The 23,826-nt window shown below is 40.0% G+C and overlaps 2 protein-coding genes across 3 annotated transcripts in view; both read left to right on the top strand.

The window, feature by feature from the left end:
* The first annotated feature begins 887 nt into the window (after positions 1–887).
* On the top strand, positions 888–8,752 carry LOC133619094 (protein-lysine 6-oxidase). Of its 2 annotated transcripts, none has more exons than XM_061979958.1 (6): positions 888–963; positions 1,049–1,086; positions 4,390–4,521; positions 6,160–6,316; positions 6,377–6,472; positions 8,405–8,752. In XM_061979958.1, exons 4-6 carry the CDS (start codon positions 6,173–6,175, stop codon positions 8,522–8,524), a joined length of 360 nt encoding a protein of 119 aa, XP_061835942.1. In that variant the 5' UTR covers positions 888–963; positions 1,049–1,086; positions 4,390–4,521; positions 6,160–6,172; the 3' UTR covers positions 8,525–8,752. The 2 variants fall into 2 exon arrangements, with proteins under 2 accessions (XP_061835942.1, XP_072771385.1); XM_072915284.1 differs by having other exon boundaries at positions 1,049–1,157.
* Positions 8,753–8,940: 188 nt separating this feature from the next.
* Positions 8,941–23,826, top strand: part of sncaip (synuclein, alpha interacting protein) — a 20,728-nt gene continuing 5,842 nt past the window's right edge. The window contains exons 1-6 of the mRNA XM_061979957.1: positions 8,941–9,136; positions 15,024–15,107; positions 15,553–15,625; positions 16,586–17,025; positions 17,090–17,219; positions 23,554–23,768. Of these exons, the coding sequence (XP_061835941.1) occupies positions 15,045–15,107; positions 15,553–15,625; positions 16,586–17,025; positions 17,090–17,219; positions 23,554–23,768 (921 nt within the window). The 5' untranslated portion in view covers positions 8,941–9,136; positions 15,024–15,044. The remainder of the gene's footprint in view (positions 9,137–15,023; positions 15,108–15,552; positions 15,626–16,585; positions 17,026–17,089; positions 17,220–23,553; positions 23,769–23,826) is intronic.

Below are 23,826 nucleotides of genomic sequence, written 5' to 3'. Positions count from 1 at the left end.
AAGTAGTATTTTACCTTATACAATTATAGTACGATTGTATTCTGGTGATGTTTTGGTATTTTATCATACTATACTTTATTTTTATTTGTATGATTTTATTAATAGTCATTTTGTAATAGTATTTTATGATATCATATTTTGTTGCATTACTATTATTTTAGTAGCAGTAATATTATATTAGTATTATTTTATCACTATTTTTTTCATTAGTATTTTTATTTTTTTATTCTACTAGTATTAATAGTAGTAATAATAACATTAGTAATGTATTATGTTTTTGTTTTATTTGTATTACTTTATTATCACACTATAATGTACAATATGTACATGTTATTGTGTTAGTATTTTATTGGACTTTGTAATAGTCTGTATTGAAATCCTTCATGTGATTATTGTAGTAGTAGTTTTACAACATGGCAGTTAAAGCGTGACTCCGCCCCTTTGCACATGGTGGGGCGAGAGAGAGAGAGAGAGAAGAGTTGATGATGTTCATGAAGGAGTTGATGATGTTCATGGTGACCATGAAGGAGTTGAGTCTTGTGTTCTTCTTCTTGTGTATTTTGCCAACAGGAAGTGAGTGCTTGACATGGCGACATAACGGGCAGGTCTTCAGCGTCCTGAGCCGGGCGTCCCGCTACCAGCCGGCCGCCAGGAGCGGTGGAGGAGGAGGCGGAGGCGGAGGTGGTGGAGGAGGAGGAGGCGGAGGCGGAGGTGGTGGAGGAGGAGGAGGCGGAGGCGGAGGTGGTGGAGGAGGAGGAGGCGGAGGTGGAGGAGGAGGCCTGGTGCTGCTGGGCGCCTCCTCGCCCCGCTCGCCCGCTGCAGCCAGCGAGGTGAGGGAGGAGCAGATGGCGGGAGACGAGCCCTACAACCCCTACAAGGTGTACAACTACTACTACTACAGACCCAGGACCAGGACCAGGACCAGGACCCCACACTGGCACAGGAGCAGGTACCACCACAGAGGTAAGTGGCACATCTGGTACTCTGGACCATGGACCATGGACCATGGACCATGGGCCAATCAGTGATTGGTGCTTGGGACCCACAGGTCTTCCTGACCTGGTTCCTGACGCAGACCACATCCAGGTGGGCTCCTACGTCCAGAGACTTGCTATGTACAACCTAGTCTGTGCAGCCCAGGAGAACTGCCTGGCCTCGTAAGATGACCTCACTGTACATCATCAATACTGTACTTCATCAATACCTAGATAATACACTGCACATCATCAATACTCTACTTCATCAATACCTAAATAATACACTGTACATCATCAATACTGTACTTCATCAATACCTACATATTACACTGTACATCATCAATACTGTACTTCATCAATATCTAAATAATACACTGTACATCATCAATACTCTACTTCATCAATATCTAAATAATACACTGTACATCATCAATACTGTACATCATCAATACCTAGATATTACACTGTACATCATCAATACTGTACATCATCAATACCTACATATTACACTGTACATCATCAATACTGTACTTCATCAATACCTAAATAATACACTGTACATCATCAATACTGTACATCATCAATACCTAAATAATACACTGTACATCATCAATACTGTACTTCATCAATACCTAGATATTACACTGTACATCATCAATACTGTACTTCATCAATACCTAAATAATACACTGTACATCATCAATACTGTACTTCATCAATACCTAGATATTACACTGTACATCATCAATACTGTACATCGTCAATACCTAGATATTACACTGTACATCATCAATACTGTACTTCATCAATACCTAGATAATACACTGTACATCATCAATACCTAGATATTACACTGTACATCATCAATACTGTACATAATCAATACCTACATATTACACTGTACATCATCAATACCTAGATATTACACTGTACATCATCAATACTGTACATAATCAATACCTACATATTACACTGTACATCATCAATACCTAGATATTACACTGTACATCATCAATACCTAGATAATACACTGTACATCATCAATACTGTACTTCATCAATACCTAGCTATGACACTGTACATCATCAATACCTAGATATTACACTGTACATCATCAATACTGTACATCATCAATACCTACATATTACACTGTACATCATCAATACTGTACATCAACAATACCTACATATTACACTGTACATCCACGATGAGGTGGCGACTTGTCCAGGGTGTACCCCGCCTTCCGCCCGATTGTAGCTGAGATAGGCTCCAGCGCCCCCCGCGACCCCAAAAGGGAATAAGCGGTAGAAAATGGATGGATGGATACACTGTACATCATCAATACCTATATATTACACTGTACATCATCAATACCTAGATATTACACTGTACATCATCAATACCTATATATTACACTGTACATAATCAATACCTAGATATTACACTGTACATCATCAATACCTATATATTACACTGTACATCATCAATACTGTACTTCATCAATACCTACATATTACACTGTACATCATCAATACTGTACATCATCAACACCTACATATTACACTGTACATCATCAATACCTAGATAATACAGTGTACATCATCAATACTGTACATCAATACCTAGATATTACACTGTACATCATCAATACTGTACATCAACAATACCTACATATTACACTGTACATCATCAATACTGTACATCATCAATACCTAGATAATACACTGTACATCATTAATACTCTACTTCATCAATACCTACATATTACACTGTACATCATCAATACTGTACATCATCAATACCTACATATTACACTGTACATCATCAATACCTAGATAATACACTGTACATCATCAATACTCTACTTCATCAATACCTACATATTACACTGTACATCATCAATACTGTACATCATCAATATCTACATATTACACTGTACATCATCAATACCTATATATTACACTGTACATAATCACCACCTATATATTACACTATATAATAAATACCTAGATATTACACTGTACATAATACACTGTACATCACACATACCTAGATATTACACTGTACATCACTAATACCTAGATATTACACTGTACATAATAAATACCTAGATATTACATTGCACATAATAAATACCTAGATATTACACTGTACATAATAAATACCTATATATTACACTTTATATAATAAATACCTAGATATTACATTGTACATAATAAATACCTAGATATTACACTGTATATAATAAATACCTAGATATTACATTGTACATAATAAATACCTAGATATTATACTGTACATAATAAGTACCTAGATATTACATTGTATATAATAAATACCTAGATATTACACTGCACATCATCAATACCTAGATATTACACTGTACATAATAATTCCTATATATATTACACTGTACATCATCAATACCTACATGTTACACTGTACATAATAAATACCTAGATATTACACTGTACATCATCAATACCTACATGTTACACTGTACTTCATCAATACCTAGATATTACACTGTATATAATAAATATCTAGATATTACACTGTACATAATAGATACCTACATACTACACTGTACATCATCAATACCTAGATATTACATTGTATATAATAAATACCTAGATATTACACTGTACATAATAAATACCTACATATTACATTGTACATAATAAATACCTAGATATTATACTGTACATAATAAGTACCTATATATTACATTGTATATAATAAATACCTAGATATTACACTGCACATCATCAATACCTAGATATTACACTGTACATAATAAATACCTAGATATTACACTGTACATCATCAATACCTAGATATTACACTGTATATAATAAATACCTAGATATTACACTGTACATAATAAATACCTACATACTACACTGTACATCATCAATACCTAGATATTACATTGTATATAATAAATACCTAGATATTACACTGTACATAATAAATACCTAGATATTACACTGTACATAATAAATACCTACATATTACATTGCACATAATAAATACCTAGATATTGCATTGTACATAATAAATACCTAGATATTATACTGTACATAATGAATACCTAGATATTACACTGTACATCATCAATACCTAGATATTACATTGTATATGATAAATACCTAGATATTACACTGTATATAATAAATACTTAGACACTACACTGTACATCATCAATACCTAGATATTTCACTGTAAATTAAAACAAATGTTTTTTGAAGGTAAGATAATGTCGGTGAGTCGCCAGTTTAGTTTTAAAGTAAAATCTGTGGTTGTTTTTATTGTACATTACTGTCAACTGATGAATACTAACACTTTTATTTTGACAGGAACTGTTTTGCAGTGTGCTACTGTAATGTCTTCTGACTCCTCCTCCTCCTAGCTCCGCCTCCTCTGCGCAGCAGTACGACAGCAGGGTTCTCCTGAGGTTCCCTCAGCGTGTGAAGAACCAAGGCAACGCAGACTTCCTGCCCAACACACCTCGCCACACCTGGGAGTGGCACAGCTGCCACAAGTAGGTGGCACGTGACTAACTAAGGTGTCACCTAATAAGTATGTGAGGCTAAGTAAGGTGTGACTTAAGAAGTATGTGAGGCTAAGTAAGGTGTGACCTAAGAAGTATGTGAGGCAAAGTAAGATGTGACCTAAGAAGTATGTGAGGCTAAGTAAGGTGTGACCTAAGAAGTATGTGAGGCTAAGTAAGGTGTGACCTAAGAAGTATGTGAGGCTAAGTAAGGTGTGACTTAAGAAGTATGTGAGGCTAAGTAAGGTGTGACCTAAGAAGTATGTGAGGCTAAGTAAGGTGTGACCTAAGAAGTATGTGAGGCTAAGTAAGGTGTGACCTAAGAAGTATGTGAGGCTAAGTAAGGTGTGACCTAAGAAGTATGTGAGGCTAAGTAAGGTGTGACCTAAGAAGTATGTGAGGCTAAGTAAGATGTGACCTAAGAAGTATGTGAGGCTAAGTAAGGTGTGACCTAAGAAGTATGTGAGGCTAAGTAAGATGTGACCTAAGAAGTATGTGAGGCTAAGTAAGGTGTGACCTAAGAAGTATGTGAGGCAAAGTAAGATGTGACCTAAGAAGTATGTGAGGCTAAGTAAGGTGTGACCTAAGAAGTATGTGAGGCAAAGTAAGGTGTGACCTAAGAAGTATGTGAGGCTAAGTGAGATGTGACCTAAGAAGTATGTGAGGCTAAGTAAGGTGTGACCTAAGAAGTATGTGAGGCTAAGTGAGATGTGACCTAAGAAGTATGTGAGGCTAAGTAAGGTGTGACCTAAGAAGTATGTGAGGCTAAGTAAGATGTGACCTAAGAAGTATGTGAGGCTAAGTAAGGTGTGACCTACGAAGTATGTGAGGCAAAGTAAGATGTGACCTAAGAAGTATGTGAGGCTAAGTAAGGTGTGACCTAAGAAGTATGTGAGGCAAAGTAAGGTGTGACCTAAGAAGTATGTGAGGCTAAGTAAGATGTGACCTAAGAAGTATGTGAGGCTAAGGTGTGACCTAAGAAGTATGTGAGGCTAAGTAAGATGTGACCTAAGAAGTATGTGAGGCTAAGTAAGGTGTGACCTAAGAAGTATGTGAGGCTAAGTAAGATGTGACCTAAGAAGTATGTGAGGCTAAGTAAGGTGTGACCTAAGAAGTATGTGAGGCTAAGTAAGGTGTGACCTAAGAAGTATGTGAGGCAAAGTAAGGTGTGACCTAAGAAGTACGTGAGGCTAAGTAAGGTGTGACCTATGAAGTATGTGAGGCTAAGTAAGGTGTGACCTAAGAAGTCTGTGAGGCTAAGTAAGGTGTGACCTAAGAAGTATGTGAGGCTAAGTAAGGTGTGACCTAAGAAGTATGTGAGGCTAAGTAAGGTGTGACCTAAGAAGTATGTGAGGCTAAGTAAAGTGTGACCTAAGAAGTATGTGAGGCTAAGTAAGGTGTGACCTAAGAAGTATGTGAGGCTAAGTAAGGTGTGACCTAAGAAGTATGTGAGGCTAAGTAAAGTGTGACCTAAGAAGTATGTGAGGCTAAGTAAGGTGTGACCTAAGAAGTATGTGAGGCTAAGTAAGATGTGACCTAAGAAGTATGTGAGGCTAAGTAAGGTGTGACCTAAGAAGTATGTGAGGCTAAGTAAGATGTGACCTAAGAAGTGTGTGTGTGTACTGTCAGTCACTTCCACAGCATGGAGGAGATGAGTGTGTACGAGCTGCTACATGCTAACACGCTCCAGGCGGTGGCTGAAGGACACAAAGCTAGCTTCTGTCTGGAGGACACTTCCTGTGATGAAGGCTACAACCGCCGCTACGCCTGTACCTCACACACACAGGTGTGCTGCTTCTTCTTCTGCTTCTTCCTCTTCTTCATCCTCATCCTCTGCTTCCTCCAGGGTTTGAGTCCTGGTTGCTACGACACCTACAACGCTGACATCGACTGTCAGTGGATCGACATCACAGACGTCTCTCCTGGGAAATACATCCTCAAAGTACACAAACACCTCTCTTCTCCACAATGCTGCTTGCTATAGCGCTACTTGCTATAGCGGCTAACGCTACTTGCTATAGAGGCTAACGCTACTTGCTATAGAGGCTAACGCTACTTGCTATAGCGGCTAACGCTACTTGCTATAACGCTACTTGCTATAGCGGCTAACGCTACTTGCTATAGCGGCTAACGCTACTTGCTATAGCGGCTAACGCTACTTGCTATAGCGCTACTTGCTATAGCAGCTAACGCTACTTGCTATAGCGGCTAACGCTACTTGCTATAGCGGCTAACGCTACTTGCTATAGCGGCTAATGCTACTTGCTATAGCGGCTAACGCTACTTGCTACAGCGGTTAACGCTACTTGCTATAGCGGCAAACTCTACTTGCTATAGCGGCTAACGCTACTTGCTATAGCGGCTAACGCTATTTATTATAGCGGCTAATGCTACTTGCTATAGCGGCTAATGCTACTTGCTCTAGCGGCTAACGCTACTTGCTATAGCGGCTAACGCTACTTGCTATAGCGGCTAACGCTACTAGCTATAGCGGCTAATGCTACTAGCTATAGCGGCTAATGCTACTTGCTATAGCGGCTAACGCTACTTGCTATAGCGGCTAACGCTATTGTTATAGCGGCTAATGCTACTTGCTCTAGCGGTTAACGCTACTTGCTATAGCGGCTAACGCTACTTGCTGTAGCGGCTAACGCTACTTGCTATAGCGGCTAACGCTATTTATTATAGTGGCTAATGCTACTTGCTATAGCGGCTAATGCTACTTGCTCTAGCGGTTAACGCTACTTGCTATAGCGGCTAACGCTACTTGCTATAGCAGCTAGCACTACTTGCTATAGCGGTTAACGCTACTTGCTATAACGGCTAACACTACTTGCTATAGCGGCTAAGGCTACTTGCTATAGCGGCTAACGCTATTTATTATAGCGGATAATGCTACTTGCTATAGCGGCTAACGCTACTTGCTATAGCGGCTACTGCTACTTGCTATAGCAGCTAACACTACTTGCTATAGCGGCTAGTGTTACTTGCTATAGCGACTAACGCTACTTGCTATAGTGGCTAACGCTACTCGCTATAGCGGCTAATGCTATTTGCTATAGCGGCTAGCGATTCTTGCTATAGCAGTTAATGCTACTTGCTGTAGCGGCTAACGCTACTTGCTATAGCGCCTAGCGTTACTTGCTATAGCGGCTAGTGCTACTTGCTATAGCGACTAGCGCTACTTGCTATAGTGGCTAGCACTACTTGCTATAGCGGCTAGCGCTAGTTGCGCTAGTGGCTAGCGCTAGTTGCAATAGTAGCTAGCGCTAGTTGCTGTAGTAGCTAGCCCTAGTTGCTATAGTGGCTAGTGCTGGTTGCTATAGTGACTCGCGCTAGTTGCTATAGTGGCTAACGCTAGTTGCTATAGTGGCTAGCGTTAATTGCTATAGTGGCTAGCGCTAGTTGCTACATTGGCTAACGCTAGTTGCTTTAGTGACTCGCAATAGATGCTACAGTGGCTAGCGCTAGTTGCTATCGTGACTCGCACTAGCTGCTATAGTGGCTAGAGCTGGTGGCTATATTGGCTAACGCTAGATGCTATATTGACTCACACTAGTTGCTACAGTGGCTAGTGCTAGTTGCTGTAGTAACTCGCACTAGTTGCGACAGTGGCTAGTGCTAGTTGCTATAGTAACTCGCACTAGTTGCTACAGTGGCTCGCACTAGTTGCTAGCGCAACTTGTAGTTGCTACCATAGCCTGATCAAGTTAGCAGCTAACATGTTTTTAGGGTCATTTAAATCTCCTGAGCTGTTCTTGCTGTTTAGTTGTTTGCCAGTGAAGAGGACGATGCATGTTGCCACGGAGCTCTGGTCCAGACTCCAGTAGCACCACAAACATCCAGTCCCATTCTTCCACTTCTCACCTGGCAGGTGACCGTCAACCCAAAGCGGAACGTTCTGGAATCCAACTTTGCCAACAACGTGGTGCGCTGTGACGTCCACTACACAGGACGTGCTGCTCACCTGTCAGGGTGCCAGACCAGCTCCTGAGGACCAGGTCTTGTGTCCTAGTCCTGGTCCTGGTCCTGCAAAGACCTGCTGCCTTGGAAAGATGCTTCTTCTTGTCAGTGACGTGTGCAGTACCGCCTTGTGACCACCAGAGGGCGCTGCTGCTGCTGCGTGTGTTGCTATATTTCTTTCCAGGCTGTCATTATGGAGTCTAATGCTAGTCACTATTTTAAGGGACAAGCGGTAGAAAATGGATAGATGGGTTACACAAATAAACATCACCTACATGAAAAGTTAACATTGTAAAGATGATTATTTTCACCTGCTTGAAATGAGCATAAAGCTTTCTGCAAGAAAAGTTGCGTCTAACGGAATCCTCACACACAGATCGTCTATTCGGACAGAACTCAACAAGGAAGATTCTCACTCCACACTCAAATCATCTGATTATTGATGTTTCCCACCTCAATCAGGAAGAAAAGGTGGCAATATTGAAAGTGTACATTCCACCCAAAATGACACAAAGGTGGTTAGCGAGTGAAAGTTTGCGGGAAGAGAGTGAGACCTCTCGCGGCTGTGTCACCTCTGTGCGTCCATATGGCAAAGTCTTTGTCTGCTAGCATCTGGCCAGCTAGCATCCTCTCCTCCTACAAGGTAACCCATATTTACTTCTCTTCTCATTTACTTCTCTTCTCCTTTACTTCTCTTCTCCTCTCACACCTCAGCTGCGCCCTTCTCGCCTCCTTGCCACCTCGCATCCTTCCCAGCTTGGCTACTTAGCCTAGCATCTGCGATGCTAATTAGCCTAGCATGCTAGGCTAATTAGCCTGCTGTGCGCCGAAGAGATGACGTCAACACTTTTCACTTTCTCACTAAATGCTCCTTTCGCACTTTAATATGTCCTCTCATGTTAAACACACTTAATAATGAAGAGTCGTTATGACAAACATGTTAAACACACTTAATAATGAAGAGTCTTTATGACAAACATGTTAAACACACTTAATAATGAAGAGTCTTTATGACAAACATGTTAAACACACTTAATAATGAAGAGTCTTTATGACAAACATGTTAAACACACTTAATAATGAAGAGTCTTTATGACAAACATGTTAAACACACTTAATAATGAAGAGTCTTTATGACAAACATGTTAAACACACTTACTAATGAAGAGTCTTTATGACAAACATGTTAAACACACTTAATAATGAAGAGTCTTTATGACAAACATGTTAAACACACTTAATAATGAAGAGTCTTTATGACAAGCATGTTAAACACACTTAATAATGAAGAGTCTTTATGACAAACATGTTAAACACACTTAATAATGAAGAGTCTTTATGACAAACATGTTAAACACACTTAATAATGAAGAGTCTTTGTGACAAACATGTTAAACACACTTAATAATAAAGAGTCGTTATGACAAACATGTTAAACACACTTAATAATGAAGAGTCTTTATGACAAACATGTTAAACACACTTAATAATGAAGAGTCTTTGTGACAAACATGTTAAACACACTTAATAATAAAGAGTCGTTATGACAAACATGTTAAACACACTTAATAATGAAGAGTCTTTATGACAAACATGTTAAACACACTTAATAATGAAGAGTCTTTGTGACAAACATGTTAAACACACTTAATAATAAAGAGTCGTTATGACAAACATGTTAAACACACTTAATAATGAAGAGTCTTTATGACAAACATGTTAAACACACTTAATAATGAAGAGTCTTTGTGACAAACATGTTAAACACACTTAATAATAAAGAGTCGTTATGACAAACATGTTAAACACACTTAATAATGAAGAGTCTTTATGACAAACATGTTAAACACACTTAATAATGAAGAGTCTTTATGACAAACATGTTAAACACACTTAATAATGAAGAGTCTTTATGACAAACATGTTAAACACACTTAATAATGAAGAGTCTTTATGACAAACATGTTAAACACACTTAATAATGAAGAGTCTTTATGACAAACATGTTAAACACACTTAATAATGAAGAGTCTTTATGACAAACATGTTAAACACACTTAATAATGAAGAGTCTTTATGACAAGCATGTTAAACACACTTAATAATGAAGAGTCTTTATGACAAACATGTTAAACACACTTAATAATGAAGAGTCTTTATGACAAACATGTTAAACACACTTAATAATGAAGAGTCTTTGTGACAAACATGTTAAACACACTTAATAATAAAGAGTCGTTATGACAAACATGTTAAACACACTTAATAATGAAGAGTCTTTATGACAAACATGTTAAACACACTTAATAATGAAGAGTCTTTGTGACAAACATGTTAAACACACTTAATAATAAAGAGTCGTTATGACAAACATGTTAAACACACTTAATAATGAAGAGTCTTTATGACAAACATGTTAAACACACTTAATAATGAAGAGTCTTTGTGACAAACATGTTAAACACACTTAATAATAAAGAGTCGTTATGACAAACATGTTAAACACACTTAATAATGAAGAGTCTTTATGACAAACATGTTAAACACACTTAATAATGAAGAGTCTTTGTGACAAACATGTTAAACACACTTAATAATAAAGAGTCGTTATGACAAACATGTTAAACACACTTAATAATGAAGAGTCTTTATGACAAACATGTTAAACACACTTAATAATGAAGAGTCTTTATGACAAACATGTTAAACACACTTAATAATGAAGAGTCTTTATGACAAACATGTTAAACACACTTAATAATGAAGAGTCTTTATGACAAACATGTTAAACACACTTAATAATGAAGAGTCTTTATGACAAACATGTTAAACACACTTAATAATGAAGAGTCTTTGTGACAAACATGTTAAACACACTTAATAATGAAGAGTCGTTATGACAAACATGTTAAACACACTTAATAATGAAGAGTCTTTATGACAAACATGTTAAACACACTTAATAATGAAGAGTCTTTATGACAAACATGTTAAACACACTTAATAATGAAGAGTCTTTATGACAAACATGTTAAACACACTTAATAATGAAGAGTCTTTATGACAAACATGTTAAACACACTTAATAATGAAGAGTCTTTATGACAAACATGTTAAACACACTTAATAATGAAGAGTCTTTATGACAAACATGTTAAACACACTTAATAATGAAGAGTCTTTATGACAAACATGTTAAACACACTTAATAATGAAGAGTCTTTATGACAAACATGTTAAACACACTTAATAATGAAGAGTCTTTATGACAAACATGTTAAACACACTTAATAATGAAGAGTCTTTATGACAAACATGTTAAACACACTTAATAATGAAGAGTCTTTATGACAAACATGTTAAACACACTTAATAATGAAGAGTCTTTATGACAAACATGTTAAACACACTTAATAATGAAGAGTCTTTATGACAAACATGTTAAACACACTTAATAATGAAGAGTCTTTATGACAAACATGTTAAACACACTTAATAATGAAGAGTCTTTATGACAAACACAACACTTTGTTGTCAAACATACTTTGTCAGTCATCTTTTATTTACAGTTTGTCTGCTGACGTCATCATTGTCACCTTCCTGCTGTGTGGAACTTTTCTTACTCCTTCTGACACTTGAACGCATCACTACTTTCACTTTCGCTGCTCACACTCACCAGCTAACCAGATGCTAACTAGTCTCCATGATTATGCTAATCACTAGTCGCTTTCCATGGAATGTTGTCCACTGGCTTGGAGATTATTGTGTCTAAACCTACTAGTTATAGTGACTAGCACTAGTAGTTATAGTGACATATTGACTAGCACTAGTTTTTATAGTAACTAATTGTCATTGTGACTAGCACCAGTAGTTATAGTGACATATTGACTAGCACTAGTTGTTTTAGGAACTACTTGTTTTTGTGACTAGCACTAGTTGTTTTAGGAACTACTTGTTATTGTGACTAGCACTAGTAGTTATTGTGACATATTGACTAGCACTAGTTGTTTTAGGAACTACTTGTTTTTGTGACTAGCACTAGTTGTTTTAGGAACTACTTGTTATTGTGACTAGCACTAGTAGTTATTGTGACATATTGACTAGCACTAGTTGTTTTAGGAACTACTTGTTTTTGTGACTAGCACTAGTTGTTTTAGGAACTACTTGTTATTGTGACTAGCACTAGTAGTTATTGTGACATATTGACTAGCACTAGTTGTTTTAGGAACTACTTGTTTTTGTGACTAGCACTAGTTGTTTTAGGAACTACTTGTTATTGTGACTAGCACTAGTAGTTATTGTGACATATTGACTAGCACTAGTTGTTATAGTAACTACTTGTTATTGTGACTAGCACTAGTAGTTATAGGGACATATTGACTAGCTCTAGTTGTTATAGTAACTACTTGTTATTGTGACTAGCACTAGTAGTTATCGTGACATATTGACTAGCACTAGTAGTTATAGTGACATATTGACTAGTTGTTATAGTAACTACTTGTTGTTGTGACTAGCACTAGTAGTTATAGTGACATATTGACTAGCACTAATTGTTATAGTATCTACTTGTAATTGTGACTAGCAATAGTTGTTATTGTGCCTGGCACATATAGTATAGTAACTAGTTGTTATTGTGACTAGCAATAGTTGTAATGACTAGTTTATATATGGAGTAGTACTATTGGTTACATTGACTAGTAGTTTTATTGACTAGTATTAGTAGTTATAGTGACTAGTTGTTATTGTGACTAGCAACAGTTGTAATGACTAGTTGCTATATGGAATAGTATTAGTAGTTGTATTGACTAGTACTAGTAGTTATAGTGACTAGTTGTAATTGTGCCTAGCACTAGTAGTTATAGTGAGAACTTAAAGGCCTACTGAAAGCCACTACTAGTGACCACGCAGTCTGATAGTTTATATATCAATCATGAAATCTTAACATTGCAACACATGCCAATACTTACTAAATACAATAAAATACAATAAATACAATAGCTTACTAAAGTGCAATTTTAAATTTTGTGCCAAATATCCTGCTGAAAACGTCTTGGTATGATGACGTCAGCGCGTGACGTCACGGATTGTAGAGGACATTTTGGGACAGCATGGTGGCCAGCTATTAAGTCGTCTGTTTTCATGGCAAAATTCCACGGTATTCTGGACATCTGTGTTGGTGAATCTTTTGCAATTTGTTCAATGAACAATGGAGACAGCAAAGAAGAAAGCTGTAGGTGGGAAGCGGTGTATTGCGGGCGGCTGCAGCAACACAAACACAGCCGGTGTTTCATTGTTTACATTCCCGGAAGATGACAGTCAAGCTTTACCATTGGCCTGTGGAGAACTGGGACAACAGAGACTCTTACCAGGAGGACTTTGAGTCGGATACGCAGACGCGGTACCGTGAGTACGCATGCAGCTGCGGCTTCCAAACATTTGATGGCTTGCCCGTACGTGCGTGCCGCTATGTGCATGTCACGTACGTAACTTTGGGGACTTTGGGTAAATATATGTGCTGTATGAACTTTGGGGAGGTGAACGGTACTTTGGGCTGTGGGATTGAGTGTGTTGTGCAGCTGTTTGACTTGTATTGGCGGGTTATATGTGAGGTGTTTGTTATGCGGGATTAATTTGTGTCATATTAAATATAAGCCTGGTTGTGTTGTGGCTAATAGAGTATATTGTGTTTATTTACTGTTTGAGTCATTCCCAGCTGAATATCAGGTCTCACAGCATCTTCCCTATCTGAATGGCTCCCACTGCCCTCTAGTCCTTCACTCTCACTTTCCTCATCCACAAATCTTTCATCCTGGCTCAAATTAATGGGGAAATGGTGGCTTTCTGGGTCCGAATGTCTCTGGCTGCTGGTGGCCATGATTGTAAACAATGTTTGGATGTGAGGAGCTCCACAACCTGTGACGTCACGCTACTCGTCTGCTACTTCCGCTACAGGCAAGACTTTTTCATCAGACACCAAAAGTTGCCAACTTTATCGTGGATGTTCTCTACTAAATCCTTTCAGCAAAAATATGTCAATATCGCCAAATGATGAAGTATGACACATAGAATGGACCTGCTATCCCCCTTTAAATAAGAACATCACATTTCAGTAGGCCTTTAAAATGTTGACTAGCACTAGTTGTTATAGTAACTAGCTGTAATTGTGACTAGCAATAGTTGTTATTGTGACTAACAGTAGTAGTTATAGTGACAACTTAAAATATTGACTCACACTAGTTGTTATAGTAACTAATTGTTATTGTGACTAGCAATGGTTGTTAGTGTGACTAGCACTAGTCAAGGTGAACATATAGTGATCATATTTATGTTGCTTGTGTGAAGACAACTAACTGAATAATGCTAACAACAACGATGCTGGTGATGACAGTGTGTCACACCTGGTGAGTGATGACAGTGTGTCACACCTGGTGTGTGATGACAGTGTGTCACACCTGGTGTGTGATGACAGTGTGTCACACCTGGTGTGTGATGGTGAGTGTGTCACAGTTGGTGTGTGATGGTGTGTGCAGGTAGTTGGATGATGTGTGCTGATGGACATGGAGACTCCTGAGTACTTGGACCTGGACCAGATTGACTTCTCTGACGACACTGTGGTCAGTAACACACACACACACACACACGCACGCACGCATGCACGCACACACACACACACACACACACAGACAAACAACATTGTACTTCTTATCTGACACAACATGTAACACAACCACACACAAGAAGAAAGTAGTAGTTATGTGACACAACATGCAACACAACATGTAACACACACACACTCAACAACACAAGAAGAAAGTAGTAGTTATGTGACACAACATGTAACACAACATGTAGCACAAACACACACAAGAAGAAAGTAGTAGTTATGTGACACAACATGTAACACAACATGTAACACAAACACACACAAGAAGAAAGTAGTAGTTATGTGACACAACATGTAACAGAAGAAGAAAGTAGTAGATATGTGACACAACATGTAACACAGAAGAAGAAAGTAGTAGTTATGTGTGTGACAGCGGGTGTTGTTGTCATTGTCAGTATTGTGTCAGCTCTCTGAAGAACATTCCACAACTATCCAGGAGGAATGATGCTCAGGCTGAGGAGAGACCTGGTAAATGACATCATCTTCTTTGACTTTCATTCATTTACCATGACATCATCTTCTTTTACTTTCATTCATTTACCATGACATCATTCATCTTCTTTTACTTTCATTCATTTAAGATGACATCATTCATCTTCTTTTACTTTCATTCATTTAAGATGACATCATTCATCTTCTTTTACTTTCATTCATTTATGATGACATCATTCATCTTCTTTTACTTCTATGAACTTACTTTTAGTTGGAATAATTTACTTTCATTGGATGAAAAAACATTTAGTTGGATTCGTTTACTATTACATAGATTGATTTACTATTACTTAGATTAATTTACTATTAGATTCATTTACTATTACTTAGATTAATTTACTATTACTTGGATTGATTTACTATAACTTAGATTAATTTACTATTACTTAGATTAATTTACTATTACTTAGATTCATTTACTATAACTTAGATGAATTTACTATTACTTAGATTGATTTACTATTACATAGTTTAATTTAGATTTAGATTTCTAGTTAAACGTACTGTTAGTTGAATGAATTTATTTTAGCTGTATTCATTTACTTTGACTTGAATTAATTTAGTTTTAATTGAACTAATTTACTATTATTTGGATTAGTTTACTTTTACTTAGAATCATTTATTTTTAATCAGATTAACTAATTATTAACGTACTTTAAATGGGATTATTTTACTTTTACTTGGTTTATTTTGCTTTTACTTGGATACATTTAGTTGAACTTTACTCATCCATATTTTGCTTGGATGAATTGACTTTTAGTTGAATTAATTTAGTTTTGTTTGATTCAAAATGATTGACTTTTAATTGAACGAATGTACTTTTACTTGGATTTATTTGATTTGACTTGGATTATTAGACTTTTATTTCCATTCATTTGCTTTGAGTTCAGTTGGATAATTGACTTGAAGGATTAAGCTCCGCCTCCTGTCCTGCAGCTGCATCCTCCATCAGCTGGAGTCGTGGCGCGGCGTCCCACCCGGGTGGTGGGGGCATCAAACCCACGGGCCTGGCTGACGTTCACAGTAAATTCCGTCCGGTGAAGAGGGTCTCGCCTCTCAAGCACCAGCCCGAGACGCCTGAGTCGGACAGCGAGGGGAAAGTCCAAGTCCAAGGTCAGGAGCCCGTAGCGGGGGAGGCGGCCAAAGACAAGCCGCCTCCCCCCGCCTCCTCGGGAGGCAAGGTGAAGGTGGTGGATGGCAGCGCAGTGTTTGGGGAGCTGGAGCACTACGACCTGGACATGGATGAGATCCTGGACGTGCCCTACATCAAGTCCAGCCAGCACTCGTCCACGCTGCCTCGCCCCCCCCCCGCACGCTGCAACCTGCAGGGAGGAACCCTGGAGAGGAACCACAGAGCCTCCTTGGCCCACACCTCGGTACTGGTACCACCCACCTCAACCTCCATGACAACAACAACCTCTTCTTCTTCTCCTCCTGCAGTTCTCTCCTCACCTGAGGAAGTCCAAGTCCATGGATCCTGACGCCCTGCATCTCCACCGCTCACCTGGAGGAGCAGCCTTCCAGCAGGAGGCCCTCAGCTGCTCCTCCTCCTCCTCCTTCTGTGATGGAGGTAACGCTCATCTTCTACCCTATCTCAGACATGGACACGCCCCCTCATGGACATATGTTAATCATGCACGTATATGACACGCCCCCTCATGGACATATGTTAATAATGTACACATATGACACGCCCCCTCATGGACATATGTTAATAATGCACGCATATGACACGCCCCCTCATGGACATATGTTAATCATGTACGCATATGACACGCCCCCTCATGGACATATGTTAATCATGTACGCATATGACACGCCCCCTCATGGACATATGTTAATCATGTACGCATATGACACGCCCCCTCATGGACATATGTTCATCATGTACGCATATGACACGCCCCCTCATTGACATATGTTAATAATGTAGCATATGACACGCCCCCTCATGAACATATGTTAATCATGCACGCATATGACACGCCCCCTCATGGACATATGTTAATCATGTACGCATATGACACACGCCCCCTCATGGACATATGTTAATAATGTACACATATGACACGCCCCCTCATGGACATATGTTAATAATGTACACATATGACACACCCCCTCATGGACATATGTTAATAATGTACGCATATGACACGCCCCCTCATGGACATATGTTAATAATGCACGCATATGACACGCCCCCTCATGGACATATGTTAATAATGCACGCATATGACACGCCCCCTCATGGACATATGTTCATAATGTACACATATGACACGCCCCCTCATGGACATATGTTAATCATGCACGCATATGACACGCCCCCTCATGGACATATGTTAATAATGTACACATATGACACGCCCCCTCATGGACATATGTTAATAATGCACGCATATGACACGCCCCCTCATGGACATATGTTAATCATGTACGCATATGACACGCCCCCTCATGGACATATGTTCATCATGTACGCATATGACACGCCCCCTCATTGACATATGTTAATAATGTAGCATATGACACGCCCCCTCATGAACATATGTTAATCATGCACGCATATGACACGCCCCCTCATGGACATATGTTAATCATGTACGCATATGACACACGCCCCCTCATGGACATATGTTCACACATATGACACGCCCCTCATGGACATATGTTAATAATGTACACATATGACACACCCCCTCATGGACATATGTTAATAATGTACGCATATGACACGCCCCCTCATGGACATATGTTAATAATGCACGCATATGACACGCCCCCTCATGGACATATGTTAATAATGCACGCATATGACACGCCCCCTCATGGACATATGTTCATAATGTACACATATGACACGCCCCCTCATGGACATATGTTAATCATGCACGCATATGACACGCCCCCTCATGGACATATGTTAATAATGTACACATATGACACGCCCCCTCATGGACATATGTTAATAATGCACGCATATGACACGCCCCCTCATGGACATATGTTAATCATGTACGCATATGACACGCCCCCTCATGGACATATGTTAATCATGTACGCATATGACACGCCCCCTCATGGACATATGTTAATCATGTACGCATATGACACGCCCCCTCATGGACATATGTTCATCATGTACGCATATGACACGCCCCCTCATTGACATATGTTAATAATGTAGCATATGACACGCCCCCTCATGAACATATGTTAATCATGCACGCATATGACACGCCCCCTCATGGACATATGTTAATCATGTACGCATATGACACACGCCCCCTCATGGACATATGTTAATAATGTACACATATGACACGCCCCCTCATGGACATATGTTAATAATGTACACATATGACACACCCCCTCATGGACATATGTTAATAATGTACGCATATGACACGCCCCCTCATGGACATATGTTAATAATGCACGCATATGACACGCCCCCTCATGGACATATGTTAATAATGCACGCATATGACACGCCCCCTCATGGACATATGTTCATAATGTACACATATGACACGCCCCCTCATGGACATATGTTAATCATGCACGCATATGACACGCCCCCTCATGGACATATGTTAATCATGTACGCATATGACACACGCCCCCTCATGGACATATGTTAATAATGTACACATATGACACGCCCCCTCATGGACATATGTTAATAATGTACACATATGACACACCCCCTCATGGACATATGTTAATAATGTACGCATATGACACGCCCCCTCATGGACATATGTTAATAATGCACGCATATGACACGCCCCCTCATGGACATATGTTAATAATGCACGCATATGACACGCCCCCTCATGGACATATGTTCATAATGTACACATATGACACGCCCCCTCATGGACATATGTTAATCATGCACGCATATGACACGCCCCCTCATGGACATATGTTAATAATGTACACATATGACACGCCCCCTCATGGACATATGTTAATAATGCACGCATATGACACGCCCCCTCATGGACATATGTTAATCATGTACGCATATGACACGCCCCCTCATGGACATATGTTAATCATGTACGCATATGACACGCCCCCTCATGGACATATGTTAATCATGTACGCATATGACACGCCCCCTCATGGACATATGTTCATCATGTACGCATATGACACGCCCCCTCATTGACATATGTTAATAATGTAGCATATGACACGCCCCCTCATGAACATATGTTAATCATGCACGCATATGACACGCCCCCTCATGGACATATGTTAATCATGTACGCATATGACACACGCCCCCTCATGGACATATGTTAATAATGTACACATATGACACGCCCCCTCATGGACATATGTTAATAATGTACACATATGACACACCCCCTCATGGACATATGTTAATAATGTACGCATATGACACGCCCCCTCATGGACATATGTTAATAATGCACGCATATGACACGCCCCCTCATGGACATATGTTAATAATGCACGCATATGACACGCCCCCTCATGGACATATGTTAATCATGTACGCATATGACACGCCCCCTCATGGACATATGTTAATCATGCACGCATATGACACGCCCCCTCATGGACATATGTTAATCATGTACGCATATGACACACGCCCCCTCATGGACATATGTTAATAATGTACACATATGACACGCCCCCTCATGGACATATGTTAATAATGTACACATATGACACACCCCCTCATGGACATATGTTAATAATGTACGCATATGACACGCCCCCTCATGGACATATGTTAATAATGCACGCATATGACACGCCCCCTCATGGACATATGTTAATAATGCACGCATATGACACGCCCCCTCATGGACATATGTTCATAATGTACACATATGACACGCCCCCTCATGGACATATGTTAATCATGCACGCATATGACACGCCCCCTCATGGACATATGTTAATAATGTACACATATGACACGCCCCCTCATGGACATATGTTAATAATGCACGCATATGACACGCCCCCTCATGGACATATGTTAATCATGTACGCATATGACACGCCCCCTCATGGACATATGTTAATCATGTACGCATATGACACGCCCCCTCATGGACATATGTTAATCATGTACGCATATGACACGCCCCCTCATGGACATATGTTCATCATGTACGCATATGACACGCCCCCTCATTGACATATGTTAATAATGTAGCATATGACACGCCCCCTCATGAACATATGTTAATCATGCACGCATATGACACGCCCCCTCATGGACATATGTTAATCATGTACGCATATGACACACGCCCCCTCATGGACATATGTTAATAATGTACACATATGACACGCCCCCTCATGGACATATGTTAATAATGTACACATATGACACACCCCCTCATGGACATATGTTAATAATGTACGCATATGACACGCCCCCTCATGGACATATGTTAATAATGCACGCATATGACACGCCCCCTCATGGACATATGTTAATAATGCACGCATATGACACGCCCCCTCATGGACATATGTTCATAATGTACACATATGACACGCCCCCTCATGGACATATGTTAATAATGTACACATATGACACGCCCCCTCATGGACATATGTTCACACATATGACACGCCTCCTCATGGACATATGTTCACACATATGACACGCCCCCTCATGGACATATGTTCATAATGTACGCATATGACACGCCCCCTCATTGACATATGTTAATAATGTAGCATATGACACGCCCCCTCATGAACATATGTTAATCATGCACGCATATGACACGCCCCCTCATGGACATATGTTCATAATGTATGCATATGACACGCCCCCTCATAGACATATGTTAATCATGTACGCATATGACACGCCCCCTCATGGACATATGTTAATCATGTACGCATATGACACGCCCCCTCATGGACATATGTTAATCATGTACGCATATGACACGCCCCCTCATGGACATATGTTCATAATGTACGCATATGACACGCCCCCTCATTGACATATGTTAATAATGTAGCATATGACACGCCCCCTCATGGACATATGTTAATCATGTACGCATATGACACGCCCCCTCATGGACATATGTTAATCATGTACGCATATGACACGCCCCCTCATGGACATATGTTAATCATGTACGCATATGACACGCCCCCTCATGGACATATGTTAATCATGTACGCATATGACACGCCCCCTCATGGACATATGTTAATCATGTACGCATATGACACGCCCCCTCATGGACATATGTTAATCATGTACGCATATGACACGCCCCCTCATGGACATATGTTCATAATGTACACATATGACACGCCCCCTCATGGACATATATGTTAATAAAGTGCACATCTGATACGCCCCCTCATTGACATATATGTTAATAAGGTGCAGACATGGCACGCCCCCTCATGGACATATATGTAAATAGGGTGCCCACAAGACACGCCCCTCATTGACATATATGTCAATAGGGTGCACACATGACACACCCCCTCATTGACATATATGTTAATAAAGTGCACATCTGATACGCCCCCTCATTGACATATATGTTAATAAGGTGCAGACATGACACGCCCCCTCATTGACATATATGTTAATAAGGTGCAGACATGACACGCCCCCTCATTGACATATATGTTAATAAGGTGCAGACATGACACTCCCCCTCATTGACATATATGTTAATAAGGTGCAGACATGACACGCCCCCTCATTGACATATATGTTAATAAGGTGCAGACATGACACGCCCCCTCATTGACATATATGTTAATAAGGTGCAGACATGACACTCCCCCTCATTGACATATATGTTAATAAGGTGCAGACATGACACGCCCCCTCATTGACATATATGTTAATAAGGTGCAGACATGACACGCCCTCTCATTGACATATATGTTAATAAGGTGCAGACATGACACTCCCCCTCATTGACATATATGTTAATAAGGTGCAGACATGACACTCCCCCTCATTGACATATATGTTAATAAGGTGCAGACATGACACGCCCCCTCATTGACATATATGTTAATAAGGTGCAGACATGACACGCCCTCTCATTGACATATATGTTAATAAGGTGCAGACATGACACTCCCCCTCATTGACATATATGTTAATAAGGTGCAGACATGACACGCCCCCTCATTGACATATATGTTAATAAGGTGCAGACATGACACTCCCCCTCATTGACATATATGTTAATAAGGTGCAGACATGACACGCCCCCTCATTGACATATATGTTAATAAGGTGCAGACATGACACGCCCCCTCATTGACATATATGTTAATAAGGTGCAGACATGACACTCCCCCTCATTGACATATATGTTAATAAGGTGCAGACATGACACGCCCCCTCATTGACATATATGTTAATAAGGTGCAGACATGACACGCCCTCTCATTGACATATATGTCAATTCGGTGCACACATGACACGCCCCCGCTTTGAAATATACGTTTGTAAGGTTCACATATGACACGCCCCCTCATGAACATATATGTAAATAAGGTGCACACATGACACGCCCCCACTTTGCCATATATGTTAATAAGGTTCACATATGACACGCCCCCTCATGAACATATATGTAAATAGGGTGCACACATTACACGCCCCCTCTTTGCCATATATGTTAATAAGGTTCACATATGACACGCCCCCTTATGAACATATATGTAAATAGGGTGCACACATGACATGCCCCCACTTTGCCATATATGTTAATAGGGTGCACACATGACACGCCCCCTCTTTGCCATATATGTTAATAAGCTTCACATATGACACGCCCCCTCATGGACATATGTTAATGAATGCGAGGACACAGGTGATGTCAATCAGGTGTTTTGCTGTCCAGACCAGCTGCTGTCTGCGAGGGTCTACCCAGAAGCTCCCAACCAGAGGTCAGGCATGGAGCCGGCGGGGGGGGCCTTCCCCCTGCTGGGGGGCAGCCTCGCCAAGCCTCGGACCACGGCGCCGGGAGGAGGGGGGAGGGCAGCGGAGGTGGACGAGGAGAGCAAGAAGAAGCAGAACATCATCAACATCGTCCGAGAGGGTCAGATCTCTCTCCTGGTGAGACGCTCACTACGCAAGGTGTCCACCAGGTGGAGCTGTGGCGCTTCAGGGTCTT

The sequence above is a fragment of the Nerophis lumbriciformis genome, linkage group LG20 (genome assembly GCF_033978685.3).
Source record: "Nerophis lumbriciformis linkage group LG20, RoL_Nlum_v2.1, whole genome shotgun sequence".
Taxonomy (NCBI): Eukaryota; Metazoa; Chordata; class Actinopteri; order Syngnathiformes; family Syngnathidae; genus Nerophis; species Nerophis lumbriciformis.
The sequence above is the reverse complement of the archived record's forward strand: the minus strand, read 5'-3'. Positions and strand labels throughout refer to the sequence as shown.